Genomic DNA, 21,254 nt, shown 5'->3' on the forward strand with positions numbered 1-21,254 from the left:
GTATTGGTACGATATCGTAATGCTGATCAATTCTATAATTAAAACTAATTTGAAAATCAGAAACTTTAATGCCTTTAGAAACAGAGGTGAAGTAAAAATATTACTCTATGTTAACTTTGTCAGGATAATATGCTTACTGAGTTGGAAATAAGTACTTTCCATATTGTTTAAATGAACGAAGTTTTGGATATTGTTTTACTCCTTGCATATAGAGTTACAGAACAATTCAGCATGTATGTAGGCCCTTTGGCCTGAGTCCATGCTGTCAAAGGCCCACCCAGTGACTCTCAGTTGTCTGCTTTTGGCCCACATCCACCAAAGCCCCATCCCTCCATGTACTTCAGCGGTCCCCAACCACCGGGCTGTAGAGCATGTGCTACCGGGCCATGAGGAAACGATATCAGTCAGCTGCATCTTTCTTCATTCCCTGTCACGCACTGTTGAACTTGAACATAGGGTTGCCAGCTGCCCCATATTTGCCGGGACATCCCGTATATTGGGCAGAATCGGTTTTTCCCGTATTTCCCCTGCTAAGGCAGAGCATTCCTATGAAACCGTTCGTGCCGAAATGGCGTGAAGCGAAGAAGCAAATACCATTAATTTATATGGTAAAAATTTTTGAGCGTTCCCAGACCCCAAAAAAAACCTAACAAACCATACCAAATAACACATAAAACCGAAAATAAGTAACACTAACATAGAGTAAAGGCAGGAATATGATGATAAATACACAGCCTATATAAAGAAGAAATAATGTATGTCGGGAATAATGCCGGGAAGATGAAGGAATACAGTACCCGATTTGTGGGAAAAAAAATCGGCACATCACGCATGCACACACAGGTGCCCGCACAAGGCTTCATGGTCATGGTAGTCTTTCCTGGGGTAAGGTGTCCTGGGATTTGACTGCTACTTTTGTCCCTTATTTGGGAGTGAGAAAGTTGGCAACCCTAACTGTAAAAGACATGTTGAGGTGAGTTTAACCCTACTTGAACACCCCAACACCGGTCGGCCGGTCCGCAAGAATATTGTCAATATTAAACCGGTCCGCGGTGCAAAAAAGGTTGGGGACCCCTGATGTACTTAACCAAATGCTTCTTAAATGATACGACTGTATCCGTCTCAAGCAGGCAGAATAGTAGTTTGGCATGGATTAGGGGGCTGAAGAGCATGTTCTGTACTGTAGTGTTCTATGACTAGCTCATTCCATACACTCACCACTCCCTTTGTGAAAATTGGCTCGGGATAAAACTGTTACCATCCTCCTTATCTATGCAGCATACAATTTTTAAAAATTCTGTAACATCACCCTTCATTCTCCTACATTCCAAGGAATAAAGACTAAGCTTGACCAACCTCTCCTAATAACTCAGGTTGTCTAGTCCTGGCAACATCCTTGCAAATCTTTTCTACACTCTATCAAGGTTAACAACATCTTTTCCATAACAGGTTGACCTAAACTGTACGTAGTATTCCAAGTGCAGCTTCATCAAGACTTGTACCACTGCAATATAACATTCCAACTCCTATATTCAGTGCCCTGACTAATGAAGGCCAGTGTGCTAAATGGCTTTTTCATCACCCCGTCTACCTGTGATGCACTTTGAATGCAAAATGTTTTTGGACCCCTCTGTTCTATTACACTTCTGCATGCCCTATCATAACTCTTACGCTGGTTTGACTCTCCAAAATGCATCACCTCACACTTGGTATTGATATCTATTCACCAGCCCTCTGCCCATTTCCCTACCCGATCAAGATTCCCTTTAATCTACGTTAACCTTCTTCACTATCAACAACATCCCTTAATGTTGTGTCATTTGCAAACTTACTGATCAAGTTTGGTGCATTTGCATCTAAATCATTTATATAAATAACAAATAGCAAGATCCCAAACCGAATCCTACAGCACGCCACTAGCTTCAATTTTGAGAAACAATCTTTAACCACCACCCTTTGCTTTTGACCTGCTAGCCAGTTTTGAATCCACATGACTTGCTCTCTATGGGATCTAACCTATCCTCATCTACCTTTTCGGTAACTTCTTCATAAAACCAAAAGGTTTGTCAAGCCTGACGTCCCACACACAAAGCCAGGTTGACTCTGCCTATTCAGACTCCATCTATCCAAATGCTGGTGTACTGCCCTAGTTAAGATTTCTACTGCTATGCTGTGAGACAGTTTATATTAGCAGTTTTCTGTAAAAGCAGTGTGCCATGATAGAAAGTGTGTTTTGGATTCAGCTAAGACAAGGAGTCATCTTGTCCAACTTAGGAATGTGTATCAGCCAATCAGGATTGTGGGATGTGAGAGAAGGTTCTAGAGAGTTATGGGGAACAACTTTTCTGAAGGACAGTAGCCTGGTTTGGGGTATTTTGGGGGCAGCTGCAGTGTGGGGCACAAGAGAAGTTGCTGCAGAATACTGCTGGAAGGAGAGTTCCCATTGCAACAAGTGCTTTGTGCAGATGAATGGCTCAAAGGAGGAAGGGCCAATACTCTGAGAGAACCATTTCATTCAAGATGGTCTTCGAGGGGAGTTCAGAATGTTGCAGGTGCTGTCACGCGGCATGTGGGTCCAGTGGGTACACCCCTGACTACTTCAGTATGAGCTCCAATGTTATGTGCACATTGGACTTGTTTAACTGTAATGAGCCCTTTTATTTTTCTTTTATTTTCCTGTAACTGTTGGTTAAAGTTGAAAATTTGGTAAATATACTTTGTAATTTTATGCTGGTGTACGATCGGTCATTTCTGGGCTACCAATAACTGTGTATGGGCAGTATTTACACAGCATGCACTCAGATTGAGGTTTCTTTAATAGGAATATCCTAGCTTTCCTGTTTGGTTGAACCTGAAATCACACCGACCCTAGAAGCATATTGTTTATGAAAAGTGGCTGTTGGCAGAGTTACCCAACGAGCCAAGTCTGTATACGAACCCTGATGAGAGGGTTACACTGGTTTATCCTGTCCCTCAGAATTCCCTACAACCACTTTCTCACTACTGTAGTCCATGGCTATTCAAGCTATCCTTTTTAAACAATGGAATGTTAGCCACCTTCCCGTCTTCATGAATAATGAAGCAAATATCTAGGCAAGGACCTCCGATACCCTCTGAACTGCTTCAGTTCAGGACCATAACCTGTGGACCTGTCCTATCCTTTTCCATCACTAACTTAAAACTAATAGAGTTATGATCACTTGAGTCAAACAGCTCCCTGACTGCTACATTGGTTACTTTTCCTGCATTGTTCCCTAAAAGGTGGTTCAGTACTGCACCCTCCTGAGTAGTGTTCTTGGTATGTTGACTCAGGAAGCTTCCCTGAACACATTTCACAAATTCTACCCTGTCCAGGACCTTCAAAATATTAATTGAAGTTTGGTCCAAAGGTAATAGATTAGGGTACTTTTGGTAAATTTTCCTTCCACCCTACTGAAGGAGTGACTCTAACAGGTACAATTCAATGAATACAGTTGCCCAGCAGCTCAGTCCCATGAACAGCTCCTGGAGAGCGAATGTTGGAAACTGAGCCAACACTGCCTCCAAATGACATTCATAAAAAATTTTAATTTTCAGCAAATACGCTAAATGAGAACAAGTGTGTTTGCAACATTAAGTATAAAAGCATATCATTTTGACATAGCTTGAACAGTCATGCATTACAACTTGCCAATGTTAACATCTATTACCTGCTACAATGCAACATTAGTTTCAACACATTACAGTATGCCGAAGGTCTATGGTTCCCAATCATGCTTCAGAGGTGCTTTATATGCTTGAACCGTTCATTTAAATTTCTCCCAGTAACACACTCCAAAACCATTTACATAGACTCAGAGTACTACACCACAGAAACAGGCCTTTTAGCCCCTCTAGTCTGTATTATTCTTTAACTTCTTAAAGAATTTAAGAATTTTGCTTACTTCTTAAATAAATTTCTTTAAGAACAGATGTTTACTGGTGAGGCCTCACCTTGAGTATTGTGAACACTTTTGGGCCCCTCATTTTTGAAAAGATGTGCTGGCATTGGAGAGGATCCAGAGGAGGTTCACAAGGAATATTCCAGGAATGAAAGGGTTATCATACATAGAAACATAGAAAACATACAAGGAATGTTTGATGGCTCTGGGTCTGTACTCACTGGAATTCAGAAGGATGAGAGGGAATCTCATTGAAACCTTTTGAATATTGAAAGGCCTAGACAGAGTAGGTGTGGAAAGGATGCCTCTCATGGTGGGAGAGTCTAGGACAAGAGGGGACAGCCTCAGGATAGAGGGGCTCCCTTTCAAAACAGACGCAGAGAAATTTCTTTAGCCAAAGAGTGGTGAATTTGTGGAATTTGTTGCCACATGCAGCTGTGGAGGCCAGTTCGTTGGGTGTATTTAAGGCAGAGATTGATAGGTTCTTGATTGGACATGGCACCAAAGGTTATGGGGAGAAGGCAGGGAACTGGGGTTCAGGAGGAGATAGGGAAAAAAAAAGGATCAGCTATGATTGAATGGCGGAGCTGACTCGATGGGCCAGATGGCCTAATTCTGCTGCAATGTCTTAAGGTCTTATGGACTTTCTACCAAACTGGACATGGACTTAAATCAGCTTCTAAAATAAAACCATTGACAATTACAGAGAACTACTGATCATTTTTATTGTAAGCATGAATGTTTCGGATATTACTCCTTGCATGTTAATTTCATCTTATTTTGAGATTTACCAATACAATTCAAACTCCCCAAGGGCACATGCACCTTGGATATTCCACAAAATCTATCTCATTCGTAAATGAGTCACCCAATAGGCTGCTATTGAATCTGGCAGAGAATTATTTGCTACCTGTAGCTTTTGGATGTCACTGTATGATTAGATTTGCACTTACTAGCCTGCTTTTGAAGAGCCTTGTACAGGGATGCTCAGAATTGGTATCCATGTGCCTCTGTACTCAAAAGCTGGTTGTGGGGTGAATCCCACTGAGGCACCCATCCCCGTCCCATTCTGTGTTGCAGCAGGACCACTGATTCCACTTGTGCCTGCACAGACAAGAAACAGCTTTTCTATTTCTTAAAATAGAACTAGAACAAAATTACTCAAAAACAGACCAACATTATAAAGGTTTATTTATTATCAAAGTGTACAACTCTGAAATTCTTCTTCTCCAGATAGCCACGAAACCAAGAAATGAAAGAATGGCAGTAAGATTGTCAACCCCCAAATCCCTCCTCCACGCACAAAAAAATGAATAAAAACAGAACAGGCACATCGACCCCATATCCATGTTAGTTCCATCAATCCCAGACTACAAATGATCGACTCACTGTATAGGCTTTAACTTACTACGCCAAAATAATGCAAATTATTTAATACAACAAAAAATGCTGGAAGTACTTAGAAAAGGCCGCGTTTGTAAAAGAAGGGTAAGTTAGAGCAATACAAATAGAATATACAACAGTACAGCACAGGAACAGGCTCTTCAGCCTGCAATGTTGTGCCTAACTAATTAAATTAGTTACCCAATGGTTAACTAATCTCTTGTTCCTGCACAATGTCCATATCCTTCACATCTCTTGAAAGTCCAATGTTCCTGCCTCTACCACACCAAGCAGCACATTCCAGGCATCCACCATTCTATGTAAAGAAAGCTTCCCCTCCCATCTCCTTTGAAATTACCTCCTCTCATCTTAAATGCATGCCCTCTCATATTACACATTTCAACCCTGGGAAAAAGATACTGTCTGCCTACTCTATTATCAAAATTATATTATTAACATTGTCAGTCTCAACTACTAAAGATTTCTCTTTCTGTGGTAGCTAACCTATAAATTAACAAACAATAAGATAACAATTGTAACTGAGGCAGGGTGCCACGAAAGCACAGCACTTAGCATAACATTATTATAGTGCCAGTGACCCAGGTTCAATTCTGTCTGTAAGAAGCTTGTAGATTCTCCCCATGAGCAAATGGATTTCCTCTGTATGCTCTGGTTTCCATCCACATTCTAAAGGTGTATGGATTAGTAGGTTAATTGGTCTCGTGGGTGTAACAGAGCAGAGCAAGTTTACAGGTTGGAAGGATCCGTAACTTTGCTGTATCTCTAAATAAATGACATAAATCTAGGAAAGAATGTATCAGATGTTTTAAGAATTACTCTCGTTTACCTCTAACTGAATGAAACTGCACACAAAATTAGTGTATAAAACAGACCTCCAAACCAAAAACAAAGCTGGCCTGGAGGACACAGTGAACTGTCAGCAGTTCCGATGACTGCAAGCAATTATTTGTATACACATTCTGAAAGTTTCCGCATTCCATGAGATGTTTATTAAAAAAAAACTCTAGAATATAGTGGCATATTGGTCATGTTACTAGACCATTACACCAGCAACTTTGAAAATTCTATTAAGATGCGTTCCAATCCCACCGGAGGAGCTGGGGAATGTAAATAATCCTGGAGTAAGAAACAGAACATCAGTAATGCTATTCATGAAGCTACCAGATTGTCTTCCAGTTCACTCCTGGCCTTTATGGAAGACAATCAAAGTTCAAAGCACAAATTAAATTTATTATCAAAGTACATATATGTCACCATGTACAACCCTGAGATTCATTTTCTTGCAGGTATATTCAGTTTTGGGCCAAGAAAGATTTCCAATCATGCCCTACTCATTCGGCGTCATCAAGGGGGCATGGTCACAATCATCAACAGGAAATGCTGGAGATGGATTGGGCATGTGATGAGAAGAAAGGCCAACTCCATTAGCAAGGCAGCATTTCATTGGATCCTTGAAGGGTGGAGGAAACTCGGGAGATTCAAGACAACTTAGTGCCATACCATAGAGGCAGAAATAAGGACCCTGAATCACACCTGGGGCACAATAGAGAAGATGGCCAAGTTCAGAGAGAGAGATGGAGGACCTTCAACGCTGCCCTAAATGCTAGTGGCGTAACGGGCAGTAAGTATACTCAGTAAATCTAAGAAACAAAGCAGAATCAGTGAAAGACCACACCCAGCAGGACGGACAAACAACCAATGTGCAAAAGACAACAAACTGTGCAAATACAAAAGAAAATAATAATAATAAAAAATAAGTGAAATTGGAAATGGAGGAGATACCCAACAGGGTGGGCAGCATCTGAGGTTAACATAGGATGAAAAGCCATTGGCCTGAAACTCTGCTCTCCCTCCACAGATGCTGCCTGGTCTGCTGAGTTTTTTCAGCATTCCTATTGAGATGATGAGATGAAGAGTTCTTGAGAGTGACCCTATAGGTTGTGGGCACAGTTCAGTGATGGGGCAAGTGAAGTTGAGTGATAGCTCCACTGGTCAGGATCCTGATGGTTGAGGGATAACTGTTCCTGAACCTGGTGGTGTGAGCCCTGAGAGTCCTGTACCTTTTGACCAGATAGAAGCAGCAAGAAGAGAGCATGGCCTGTGTGCTGGGGGTCCTTAATGATGGATGCTGCTTTCTTGCGATAGTGTTTCATGCAATGTGCTCAATGATGGGGAAGGCTTTACCCACGGTGGACTGTGCTAGATCCACTACTTTTGTAGGAGTTTCCGTTTGAGGGTATTAGTGTTTCCATACCAAGCTGTGATACAACCAGTCAATACACTCTCCACCACAGATCTATATAAGTTTGTCAAAGTTTTAGATGTCGTGCAGAATCTTCACAATTTCTTAGGAAGCAGAGGCACTGCAATGCTTTCTTTGAAATGGTACTTACAGGCTGGGCCCAGAACAGATTCTGTGAAATAATAACACCGAGGAATTTAAAGTTGCTCACCCTCTCCACCTCTGATCCCTCAATGAGGATGGCTATTCGACTTCCAGTTTCCTCCTCCTGAAGTCAATAATCACTTCCTTAGTCTTGCTGACATTGAGTAAGAGGTTGTTGTTGTGGCACCACTCAGCCAGATTTTCAATCTCCCTCCTATCTGCCGATTCGTCACAACTTTTGCTTTGGCCACCGACAGTGGTGAGGTCAGCAAACTTAAATATGGCATTAGAAATGTGTTTAACCACACAGTCACAAGTATAAAGTGAAAAGAGTAGAGGGCTAAGCACACAGACTTGTGACAGTACACCTGTACTGATTGAAATTGTGGTGGAAATGTGGTAGAGATGTCGTGGAAAATTTGCTGACTCAAACTAAAATTTAGAAAAAGGTGGAAATACTTAGAAAAATAGGCAGCATCCATGGGGAGATAAACTATGTTAATGCTTCAGGTCACTGATCTTTCATTCAATTTGACCACTGCTCCCTCTAAGCTGTGTGGGTGTGTGGTCACGTAGTAACTGAAATGTCCTTGACGTTTCCCCTCTGCGCAGCTTGAATTTCCTTTCATGTAATGGTACTATAATTTTGAAATTATACTAATAACATTTTGCAATCTATGTTAATATAATTGTGAAATACCCTGTAGTTAATTGTGCTAATGAATATAATCCATAAAATTTCTAAATAAAAACATACAACAATTTTACAGCTATAATGTGTTTACATTGTCAGTGTTTCAAGTTACAACAGTGTTACGAATTGTAACAATAAACACAGAATGGAAGCCAGCTGATCACTGGCCGCTGAATGCAGTCACCAACTAAGTTTAAAAGTTAACAAAACATTTTATTACATTGCATATGATTTTAATGAACAAAATCTAAAGGATGCAATTTTTCAATTTCATTCTAAATATTCATTATATGCACAGTAGAAAAAAAAACATTTAAAGTTCCCTGCAGTTTTCAGGTTGTGTAAAGATCTCCTGCTCAGAGCGATGGTTGGTCTGTGTGGCCGTAAAAAAACATGAGAGGGAGCTTGGATTTGACTGTTTATCTCTGTGGAAGCATTTTCACTACTAAGGCCTGTATTCCTTCTAAGGGAAGACTGACCATGCGTAAAAAAGAATTAAGGGTTGGTAATAAATATTGGCATTTCTAAAGCTCCAAAATTCCATGAATGATTAATTATAATCTCTCTGTTACCAAAGGTAATTAACAAAGATTAACAACATGCAAGAACTCACTCCCCAGAAAATCGTGGTATATTTTTAAAATTAAATTGCTGCATCATCTTAAAGAAAGCATACTTGCATACAGCCCTGTCATCTGCAAAGATACTGGTCAGAAGTAGTCTTGGAAGATGTTATATATACTGTTACCCCCAAAAATTCACTGTCATCACAGTGATTAACTAGAACTGTATTTTGGACAGAATCTAATTCTGCTGCCACAGTGGAGCTCTTTGTATGAAAGAACAGACCAGTGATGTGTTAATTAAACCTATGTCTAAATAAGTCTGGAAATTTCTGAAAAATAGCTATGAGGTTCTGCATGTATGTTTGACTGGCATATTTTGCAAAATGAACAACATTGAAATGTTGAGGAATCTCCCAGTGGATGTTTTTTGAGTCGGAAATCTATATTACAGTACTGGTACTGAGAACACTGAATAGGACTATTTTCTCATTTCTTTCCCGTTCACTCTGTGGCATTTGCGTAGCACAGCAGCTGGATAAGAAGCACATTGTGCTTATCCTGGATGGGTTCCCACTCCCAAATCTTTCACTTTATCCCTCCAGCAGTAACTAACTGAATGCTCTGATTTAGCACGGTAGCACAAAGTGGTACAAAGATGCAGCTAAATGTGTTTAATACTCTATCCTGTATCAAGTGAATATATTAATTCAAATAAATTAATCTTCACTTAATACTTTTTTTTTGCCTGACGCCGGCTCCCCAGGCCTGAGTCAACATAGTAGAAGTAATATATACAGTTTACATAGTGTTTCAAATAATAAGCACAGATTTACAGTGTTAAGGCCTTGTCACCCAACCAGTCCTATTTTCTTTTAAAAAATGGATAAGTAGTTAAATCTGCATAAAATTATTATTCATGATTACAACCAATGAATAGACAAGAACACATCAAAGCAGCACCAGAAGTTGGCCACTTGGTCTCTCAGCCTTTTCCATCACCAATCAAGCTTGCCCTGCAACATATAGATGTCTCAACATCTACTTTGTCAAGTCCCTTAGGATTCTGCCTGCTTAGGTGGCATTTTTTTAAAACTCAAATGAATACAGACCTGAACCATCTAGCCTGGCATGTCACCAAAAACTTTCACAAATTTCTACAGATGTACCGTTAAGAGCATTCTAACTGGCTGCATCACTGTCTGGTTGGGGGGGCGGGGGAATGGAGGCTACTGCACAGAATCGAATTAAGCTGCACAGAGTTGTAAACTTAGTCAACTCCCTCATGGGCACTAGCCTCCGTAGTATCCAGGACATCTTCAAGGAGTGACGCCTCAAAAAGGTGGCATCCATTATTAAGGACCCCTATCATCCAGGTCATGCCTTGTTCTCATTGCTACCATTAGGACGGGGGTACAGAAGCATGAAGGTACACACTCAACAATTCAGGAACAGCTTTTGCCCCCTCTGCCATCCATTTTCTGAATGTACATTAAACGCATGAACACTACCTAATGACTTTTATATTTCTATTTTTGCACTATGCCAGTGATAATTAAACCTGATTCTGATTCTCTCTAGACAGGACAAACATCTCATCCCTTCTGATGAAGCTCATTAGACTACTTCCAAAGTTACTCTATTATTTTTTAGGTAAGGGGACTAAAGCTGTGCAGAATATTCCAGTGTGGCCTCATCAAAACCCTGGACAACAATTTTTTTTTAAACTTTTATTCTTTAACTCCAATGTCTTTGCAATAAAAGCCAAAATGCTATTTACTTTTTTAACTACTTATTAGTCCTACCAGCCAACTTCTTGTGATTCATGTACTACAACAGCTGATTCCCACTGAACTTCACTCAGATAATCTTTCTTTCTGTTTGGATAAGCATACACTTTTGATTCCTCTCGCTAAAACGGACTTCATCCATTTGGTTTTCAACCAATCATTTAATCTATCTGAATCCTACCGCACAATGTCCTCATCACAGCATGCTCTTGCATCCATTTTCATTTCAATGGCAAACTGGAAACCTCAAATTTTGTTTCTCCCTCCACTTCATTAATATGAACAGTAAAAATTTAGGGCCAAGACCCAATTCCTGGACCACTCCATCCCTTCAACCCAATAAGAATCCATTTATTTCAACTCTTTCTTTTCCATGTAACAGCTAGTTATCATTCCATGCCAACATACTTCCTTCCAATTTAGTGGGATTTAAACACTCGCACCAGCCCTGTATGTGGTACCTTGCCAACTGTTCTTTTAAAACTGAAATCTGAATATATTACATCTGCAGATTCTCCTCTATCAAAATTCCCTGTCATATCTTCAAAGACAGCAAATTTGTCAACTGTGATTTATTTTTAATAAAACTATGTTAACCAGGTACGACTTCATTGAGCTTTCTTAAATGATCAGTTATTACCTTTTTGATTATCATATCATCTAGCATCTTACCAACAATAAATGTTAAACTAGCTGGCCTAGAGTACTCCATCTTCTGTCTTCCTCCCTTACTCAAATGCTTTCCATTCTTCTGGTACCATCAAGGAATTTCACAAAAATATTCAAACTATAGGCCCACTATCTATGCAATAACTTCCTTTAAAACCCTAACTTGCGGACTACTACTTCCTGTTTATTTGTGAATTTCTTTAATTACCTTATGTCTTGTGATTGGATTTTTACAGTTCCTCTCTGATATTTGAAATTAGCCTATTGTTATAATGATATTTGCAGTGTCCTCCACTATGAAGACAGACGCAAAAAAGATTTATTATATCTGCGCTTTCTGTTATTTACTCACTGGCCTCGTTCTCTACAGGGAACACATGTACATTAGCCACCTTCTTATTCTTACAGGACTGTGCAAAAGTCTTAGGCACATATGTGTAAGTAGGGTGTCTACGAATTCTGTACAGTACTGTAATTTTATGTAATGCACTGTACTGCTGCCACAAAAAAATACAAATTTCATGACAGATGTGACTGATGATAAAGTTGGTTCTGATATGGGTCTCTATTGTGGACTGAGTGTGGGAAGGGTGCAGGGAGAGGGGAATCACAGTTGGGAAAAAGGGAAGGGAGAGGGGAGGAAGCTTCTGAGAGACATTCTGTAATGATCAATAAACCAATTGTTTGAAATCAAATGACCTTGCCTGGTGTCTCAGGGCTGGGTACGTCTGCACCCACACTAACTGCTGCCCCCCTCCCAGTCCATTTCTGCCACTTGTCCCATACCCTCACAGGGGACTCCACACTCACCATTCCAACATCTTGTGCTCCCGCCAGATTTACAGACTTGATCTCTGCTCTATGTTGACAAAGGCAGTACTGCGCAAACACCATAGGCACCCTAGCTATATATATGTGTGCCTAAGACCTTTACACATTTCTGCATATCAATAAAATAAATTGCTTTTGACATTTTTTTCTTAAAATCAATTCTCTCAAAATCTACTACTACTATGTCAACTCAGGCCTGGGGGCTGGCGTCGGGCACGATGACAGACTCTCCACTTCTCCCTCTCCCTCATCAGTGTGTTCAGTTCATCTACATTAGCCGTGCCGCTGTCTTCTAGGAGCGTATTGACCATAGTCTTGGGAGGGTACCCAGGGTTCATCCTCCCATGCTTGGGCTCCCATTTGATGACTAGGCTGGCAGGTAGCTCCGGGTGGCGTAGACATTGCCCTCTCAAAATCAGACCAGGTCAATCATACATCAAATATTCATCTTTGCCCAAAGTACGGTTACAATGTTGAACTTGCTTACACAGGGACACGCTGAATTGAACAGCAGAGATGAACTGAAGTTGAACCTGGACAAGCACAAGACAGAGGAGGGAAGGAACAGATGTGCTCATAGGGTTAAATGCAACAGAGGGCTTAAGGAGTTATGTGAAGCTTACACCTATTATAAACATTTTGTAAAAGATATTTAGGACTATATATAGGAAAGTTCTCCATACCTGTCTGTGCATTTGTGATTGGGTTGTTTCCAGAACTGGGAGTAATGAAGAGTGACTGTATAAAAGATCCCAATGCATTCACAATATCTCTGAAAACTTTTGTTGAATGTGGCTTCATATCATATGACTGGCAAAAAGACCTGAAAAAGCAAGCAGAAACATTCCTGGAGTCAAATGCCATGGGATATTCGACCATAAAACACAGGAGCAGAATTAGCCCACTCGATCCATTGAGACTGCTCTGCCTTTCCATCATGGCTGATTTATTCACTCTCAACCCCACTCTCTTGCCTTGTCCCTGTAACCTTTGGGGCCCTTACTAAATAAGAAACTCTTAATCTCCACTTTAAAAATACCCAATGACTTGGTCTTCACAGCTGTCTGTGGCAAAGAATCCCACAGATTCATCATCCTCTGGCTAAAGAAATTCCTCCTCACCTGTACTCAAGGGATGTTCTTGTATTCTGAGGCTGTGCCCTCTCCTACTATAGGAAACATCCTCTCCACATCCACTCTATCCAGCCTTTTACTAGCATGAATACAGGCCCAGAGACATCAAATGATCCTCACACACTAACCCTTTCATTCCTGGGATAATTCTTGAAAACCTCCTCTGGACCCTCTCCAATCCCAGCACATCCATTCTTAAGATGTGGGCCCCAAAACTGCTCACAATACTTCTATATGGTCTGACCAATACCTTTACAGCCTTTGCATTACATCCTTGCTTTTACAGTCTAGTCCTTTTGAAATTAATGCTAACATTGCATTTGGGGTCCTTACCATCAACTCAACCTGCAAGTTAACCCTTAGAGAATCCAGCACAAGGACTCGCAATTCTCTTTGCATCTCCGAATTCTGAATTTGCACCCCATTTAGAAAAAATTCGACATCTTTATTCCTTTCACCAAACATTTCTCTACACCGTATCCATTTGCCACTTCTTTGACCATTCTTCTTATTTGTCCAAGTCCTTCTGCAGATTCTCAGCTTCCTCAACAATACCTGCCTCTCCACCAAGATTGTATCATCCACAAACATGGCCACAAGGCGATATGAAGATATGATACTATTTATTGCAGCAATACAGATAAAATGTTCCAAAAATAATTTGGACAAGTGGTGTAGCTTCAAAGTCTCAATCAAATGGAGGAAATAAATATCTATTTGGTATTTTATCAAAGTTAATCACATGACTGTTCTCTTCTCCTGCAGTTTAGTCTATTTGGTTTTCAGTTACTGATTCGTGTTTGAGAGTAGCTTCAATAACACAACCATTATTTCAAAATCAGTTGGTTGCCTTTCAGGTGAACAGGCTTTCCTACTTGATCTAAATAAAAAATCTAACTAATGAATTAACAATTGAGGTCAATGCATTAATACTCCAAACTTTTACCAGACTATTACTGCCTTTTATCATTTGCTCTTAAATCTGACAGAGCCAAACCATTGAACAAAGATAGTTTGGGAATCAAATATATTCTTCCATATGATTAAAAGGATTACAAATCATCAGCTGTGCACAGGCAAAAATATGCTAAAGCTATGCAAAGTAGATTTTCATTAAAACAACATTAAGCAATCTATGTCATCTTTAGGCATTTAATTGAACTGTGAAACATCAAAAAGTCAAATAAAATGAACAAGAAGTTTACCTAAGAAGTTGGGGCTGCATACAAAGTCTGTGAATGCATTCCACAGCAACTGCTCGAAGCCACTGGGGTTTATCACCATCCAAAAACTTCACCAGCAAAGACAAAAATATCTCACATTCTGTTACCTGACAAACACAGAAGAGCCAGATTAGCCACACAGAAAAGAGCAGCCAACTACAGAAGCATTACCATTCCAGCAAACAACCTGATGAACCTTTTACTTTTGAATATATACTTAAAAGGAATCCTTTGCTCAAAGAATGACGAATCTTTGGATTGATTTGCAAAATGCTATTTAGATGCAAGAGAACACTGAAAGCTCAGAAGACAGGTCCTCACCACCATCAACACCCCCAGCACCCCACTTCTCCTTAATCCTAATTCATTGTCTATTAAACTCAAAGTGAGAGATTGAAGAACAGCATGATGCTCAAGATTACAAAACAAGGATGCTATTTTAAAGCAATTCTCAGCAACATCTAATCATATCTAGAAGAAATCTACTTTTCAGATGAGCTTTATTAGTTCAGCAATACAGATTTTGGTCTCAGTGCCATTATTATCATAGGAGTCCTCTACCTGTAATCCCGTGATTCAATGGATAAAAGGAGACAAGATATATGAATAGAAACTAATTTCAACAGATTGGTAAAAAGTGGTACAATTTTTTTTAAATTAGCTCTGAACACTTCCAATGTAATCTCAGACCAGTCTCTTGAAAACTTTGATAGCACTGTACAAGCACATGAACCCAAGTACATAGAAAATGTTGGGAAATTTGAATTATTAATACAAATAATTCTGAACAGGAAGTCAGAAGTAAACAATAATAGCAATAGCAAATAACAAAACATACATGTGTCATTGGTCACTCATTAATTACACATGAAACACCCCACATAATTTTAATCATAGAATTTACTGAAACTGCAAGGCATTGGACCATAAGACCCTACAGAGGACAGTAATAACCACTGAGAGGATCATCGGGGTCTCCCTCCCCCTTATATGTGATATTTACTGGGAGCGAAGGGCTGGAAGCGTTGTTGAGAATCCCTACCACCCAACCCACAATCTCTTTTTCCCACTACTGTCAGGAAGGAGATACAGGAACATCAAGAACTGGGTAACAGGTTCTTCCCTCAGGCTGTGACACTAATGAATACCCCACCACCACTGAAGTCTCATCATTAGGACAACAAGCTATTTACCTATGCTGCGCTTTATTACATGCATTTTGAATTATATTTTATTCACTTCCACAGTAGAGTATTCTGGTTTATGCTGCTTGTGATATGTTCCAGAGAAACACTGTTTCATTTGGTTGTATACATGTAAAGTCAGATGACAATAAACTTGAACTCGAATTTAACTTAATTCATAAAATCTAACAGATATTTTTAGATCTATAATAGGCATAATTTTGAATATGAATATGGGTTTGAACAAAATTGGCAAACATCTTTCTGGATAATCTTTATGCAAAGACTTAAGATAGGTCGGAAAAGATTTTAATCTCTTACCAGAAGACCATAGAAGTGCTTGATTAAAACAGATACCACTCGGAGAAGACGCATGCAGATAGGAAAGTACGGCTTCTCAACAGGAGTTGGAGAAGATGGAGTACTGGTACCCTGTCTGAATTTGATATTGGGAGAAAACAGCTTGATCACTAAGGGACATACCCTTTCCTTCAAAAGGAAACTGAATTCTTGATGCTGTAGGGAAGGAAAAAAAAATACTGAAATTATCATTAACAAATCAAAATCATGGCAACATTATTAGAAAGTAACCAGATTCTTATTTATCAGGTAGCATGGTAGCGTAATGGTTAGCACAACACTTTACAGTGCCAGCGGTCCAACGACCACTGCTGTCTGCAAGTTTGTACATTCACCATGTGACCGCGTGGGCTTCCTTCCACATTCTAAAGAAATACAAGACATTTGGTTAGTACATTGTGCGCATTCTGTGTTGGTGTTGGTGCTGACCCAGCACATCCCTGACACAAGTGACGTATTTTACTGTTATGTTTTGATGTACGTGTGACAAAGAAAGCTAATCCTTATTTTATCTTACATCTTTATTTAAATTTCTACTGCATGTAGTATTTGCAGCTGCAGAATTCCTATTGGAATTGTCAGCATGAAATTTACCAATCATGCCAATAAGCAGAAAATTGGAAACTTTTTATTCAGTACAGTGCGACTTTGACAATGTGCACTGTTATCTATCAATGTCACCTTGAAATGACAGAGAGGAAATTAAGAACCTGGTGGCATGGTGTGAAGACAATAACCTATCCCTCAACGTCAGCAAGACGAAGGAATTGGTTGTTGACTTCAGAAGGAGTAGCAGACCGCACGACCCAATTTACATCGGTGGTGCGCAAGTGGAACAGGTCAAAAGTTTTAAGTTCCTCGGGGTCAATATCACAAATGACCTGACTTGGTCCAACCAACCGGAGTTCACTGCCAAGAATGCCCACCAGTGCCTTTACTTCCTGAGAAAACTAAAGAAATTTGGCCTGTCCCCTAAAACCCTCACTAATTTTTATAGATGCACCGTAGAAAGCATTCTTCAAGGGTGCATCACAACCTGGTATGGAAGTTGTCCTGTCCAAGACCAAAAGAAGCTGCAGAAGATTGTGAACAGTGTTCGTGAACTCACTTTACACCGCACGCTGTCACAGCAGTGCTGCCAGGATAATCAAGGACACGACCCATCCAACCAACACACTTTTTGTCCCCCTTCCCTCCAGGAGAAGGTTCAGGAGCTTGAAGACTCGTACGGCCAGATTTGGGAACAGCTTCTTTCCAACTGTGATAAGACTGCTGAATGGATCCTGACCCGGATCTGGGCCGTACCCTCCAAATATCTGGATCTGCCTCTTGGTTTTTTTGCACTACCTTACTTCCCATTTTTCTATTTTCTATTTATGATTTGTAATTTAAATTTTTAATATTTACTAACATTAACTATTTTTAATATTTTTAATATTTAATATTTGTAATCCAGGGAGTGTGAAGCTCAGAATCAAATATCGCTGTGATGATTGTACATTCTAGTACCAATTGTTTGGCGACAATAAAGTATAAAGTATGTTAAACTGAGTTTGTGCTTGTCTCCTCAGCAGGATGCACAAGATACCAGTGCACCACAGAGGATATGAGAGTTTCTCTTGAGGTTTAGACAGAATTACTCCACCAACTACCACTAAAGTTTAGTCATTTTATTGCTGGCTAAGGTAATTTGACCTACTTCATGCCACAATTGCTTATATAACAAAAGCAGTGAATATACCTGAAATGTAATCAATTGTCTATATAGTGCTTCATGGTGGAGCAAGGCAATCTATTATTTTCTTTCAAAGGCAATATGTTTATGTGAAACTCCTACACCAGTTACAGAGGAATTATCTTAATTATTTAATTTTTAAAATTTCAAATCAACTCTGATCTTGAATAGAAAAAAAATCTCACATTGCTCAAAATAGTCAATACAATGCAAGTTCTTTACCTGCATTGAGAGTGTAAAGGTGAGAGAGCCAGGATGATAAAATGAGGGGGAAGGGCATGGTAGGTGGTGGTAAGATAGCTATTTATTGCTTCCCAGTTTCTGTCTCAGACCTACTTCTCATCTCTTTACTTTGAACTGATTCGACTTAAAGTCCAGTACTGTACCAACACAGTAAGGATAGAATAGGCTTTACAAGCCACATTTTAGACACTTTACCTCCAAAAATACTCGTGGAAAGTCATTCAGAACTGACTCGAGCAACTCTAATCCAAAGGTTCGGGTCATTTCTGTCATTCCCACCAACCAGTATGGAGCATCTGCATTTACCAACTGGCACAAGTCCTGGAAAATTAAATGAATTAAATAAGGCCATTGATGTAAAAGCAGAACTCTTTGAATAACTTAATAAAATCACATTAGCAGCAGAAAATATTAGATTCATTCTGTAAGAATTAATAACTTCTTCTGCATCTCTAATCTAATCAAGTCAATATCTTTATTCATGGGTTGCCCATGATATCAATAATCTCAAAATGTGAAAGCTAGCGATCTAATTGAGGTAACTGAATTGAAAGAGTTGGTGATGTAAATCAACATGCACCAAAATGAAGCATGATCAAATGCCTCCCAGTTAATAGCTTAAACATTTAACTAGCACAGGAGGTTCTTTTCACATTAGATTCACGCATATTCCCACAATTTGCCCTGGTAAATTTCATGCAATTAATAAAACTGATGATTTTCATGGGCATATCTCATTAATCTCCGATTTAACAATAGCAAGTAGCAGCATTACCTGAAAGAGCATGTATGCATCTTTTGCACAGGGCCTCAGTGTACTGATGGTTCTTCTGTTGCTGTTTCCTTGAATGACAGGAGGTTGACTATCACTGTCTGAAATAAACAGACAAAGTCAAAGCTGTTCATTAGGATGTGGGATTTCAGTACCTATACAATGCTGTTTCTCTCTCCATGATTACTTTTTCGTATTTATTCATTTTAAAGGATCTGAACCTTGTTGGCAAAGCATCTCAGCTCACTGTCTACTGCTTCATTTCATCTTCTTTTAGGGAACAAGTTGTTAATTTTGGTGTGAGCTGCTACCAAATGTCATAATGCGGAAAGAAACAATTTATTGAAGATTTTAAAATTAGCTTTATTTGATACATGTACAAGTGTTGCCATACTTCTGGTGCCAACATAGCATGCCCACAACTCACTAACCCCATCTCATGTGCAAGGAAACCGGAACACACGAAGGATACCCATGCGGTCACGGAGAGGAGGTACAAATTCCTGACAGTGGTGGGAGCTGAACCCTGACTAGTGATCACTGGCACTGTAGAGGATTATGCTAACCGAATGCTTCAGGCTGAATAGTTTTGGCTGTTTCTTCCCCAGAATGTAGGTAGTGGTGACTGTTCCTTCTGAGCTGCGCTGATGTGCGGCCATCTAGTAAATGAAATGCTCCTGCACACATGACCTTTGTTGCTGCGCAGCTGGAATTTTCTTTTACATAATGTTAATATAATTTTGAAATTATGCCAATACAATTTTGAAATCTATCTTAATATAATTATGAAATACCCTGTAATTATGTGTTCATTAATATAATCCATAAATTTTCTAAATAATAAATGTACCACAACCTTTAGTTTGAAACATTTCAGAGCTTCAATGCATTTACGTTGTCAGTGTTTCAAGTTATAACACTGTTACAAATTGTAACAATAAACATGGAATGGAAGTTGGTAACTGATTGTTCATAAACCACCAGTATGCTGAACATCGACACCATATAAGTTTAATAGTTTACAAAACGTGGAAGATTTTCTTTGTTGTACTGCATTTCATTTTACACTTCAATTAATAAATAAAATCATAAATGTGATTTTTCATTCTAAATATTCCGAGCATGCATATTAAAAAAAAACATTTAAAGTGCCTCACAGTTTTCAGAGAGAGTAAAACTTTGCTGGTCCGTGAAAATTAGAGGGAACGTTGGCGTTTGAGAGGTAATCTTTGAGCCGGCGTTCCCTACCTTTTTTATGCCATGGGTCAATACCATTAACAAGGTGTCTGTTGACATCAGGTTGGGAATCCCTGTCTTAGAGGTTTATAAAATCATGAGGAGCATAGGTGAACAAGATCAGTCTTTTTCCTGTGATAGGGAATGTAAACTAGAGGGCATAAGTTTAAAGTGAAATTGGGTAAGGTGAACAAGATCAGTCTTTTTCCTGTGATAGGGAATGTAAACTAGAGGGCATAAGTTTAAAGTGAAATTGGGTCAGGGCTCCAGGAGATCTGAGGGCAAGACCGTAGTGGATATATGGAACATGTTGCCAGATAGAGTGGTAATGGTGAGTATAATTATGATTAATAGACATGTAGACAGACACATGGAAAAGAAAGCCTTAAGAGGGAAATGGGCCAAATTTTCCTCTTCTCCAGCTAGTTTCTCCTGCGGGGTCCCACAAGGTTCCATCCTAGGTCCCATTTTTCTCTATATACATGCTTCTCCTCGGCCAATTCATTCAAAAACTCAGAGAACAACCTGTCTCTTAATACAGCAAAGACTAAGGAAAGTCACGGGATGACAACTACGTTCCAGTCTACATTAACGGAGACATAGTGGAGAGAGTGTCCAGTTTCAGGTTTCTGGGAATACATATCTCGGAAGACCTTACAAGGTCACCTAACACCACAACAATAGTTAAGAAAGCACAGCAATGCTTGTTTTTCCTCAGGACGCTGGAGAAAGCTGGTCTACCTGAACAGATGCTGGTGACCTTTTACTGCTGCACCATAGAGAGCATCTTAACATACTGCATCTCTGTGTGGTATCTCAGTTGTACAGCAGCTGATAGGAAAGCACTTCAGTGGGTCGTCTCTAGCGCACAGATCATCGGGACACAGCTCCCAGCCCTGAAGGACACCTACAGCTCTCGCTGCCTAAGGAAAGCTACAAGCATCTGTAAGGACAATACACACCCATGCAATCTTCTGTTTGAACTTCTTCCATCTGGCAGACGTTATAAGATTTTCTATGCCCGCACTTCCAGGCTGAAAAATAGCTTTTGCCCCAGAGCTATAATTGCTCTGAACCAATCGATCAAGCATCATCCATAAATTTGTTATAT

At 39.7% G+C, this 21,254-nt stretch overlaps 1 protein-coding gene across 4 annotated transcripts in view; it reads right to left on the reverse strand.

Annotated features, from left to right (window-relative positions):
• Window positions 1–21,254, reverse strand: part of mon2 (MON2 homolog, regulator of endosome-to-Golgi trafficking) — a 169,299-nt gene that overhangs the window by 77,465 nt on the left and 70,580 nt on the right. For all 4 annotated transcript variants that reach the window (XM_063058481.1, XM_063058480.1, XM_063058483.1 and 1 more), the window contains 6 exons: window positions 18,911–19,008; window positions 18,331–18,456; window positions 16,119–16,313; window positions 14,596–14,720; window positions 12,941–13,080; window positions 4,874–5,024 (listed from right to left, as the gene is read on the reverse strand). In XM_063058481.1, coding sequence (XP_062914551.1) covers window positions 4,874–5,024; window positions 12,941–13,080; window positions 14,596–14,720; window positions 16,119–16,313; window positions 18,331–18,456; window positions 18,911–19,008 — 835 coding nt within the window. The remainder of the gene's footprint in view (window positions 1–4,873; window positions 5,025–12,940; window positions 13,081–14,595; window positions 14,721–16,118; window positions 16,314–18,330; window positions 18,457–18,910; window positions 19,009–21,254) is intronic.

The sequence above is a fragment of the Mobula hypostoma genome, chromosome 9 (genome assembly GCF_963921235.1).
Source record: "Mobula hypostoma chromosome 9, sMobHyp1.1, whole genome shotgun sequence".
Lineage (NCBI taxonomy): Eukaryota > Metazoa > Chordata > Chondrichthyes > Myliobatiformes > Myliobatidae > Mobula > Mobula hypostoma.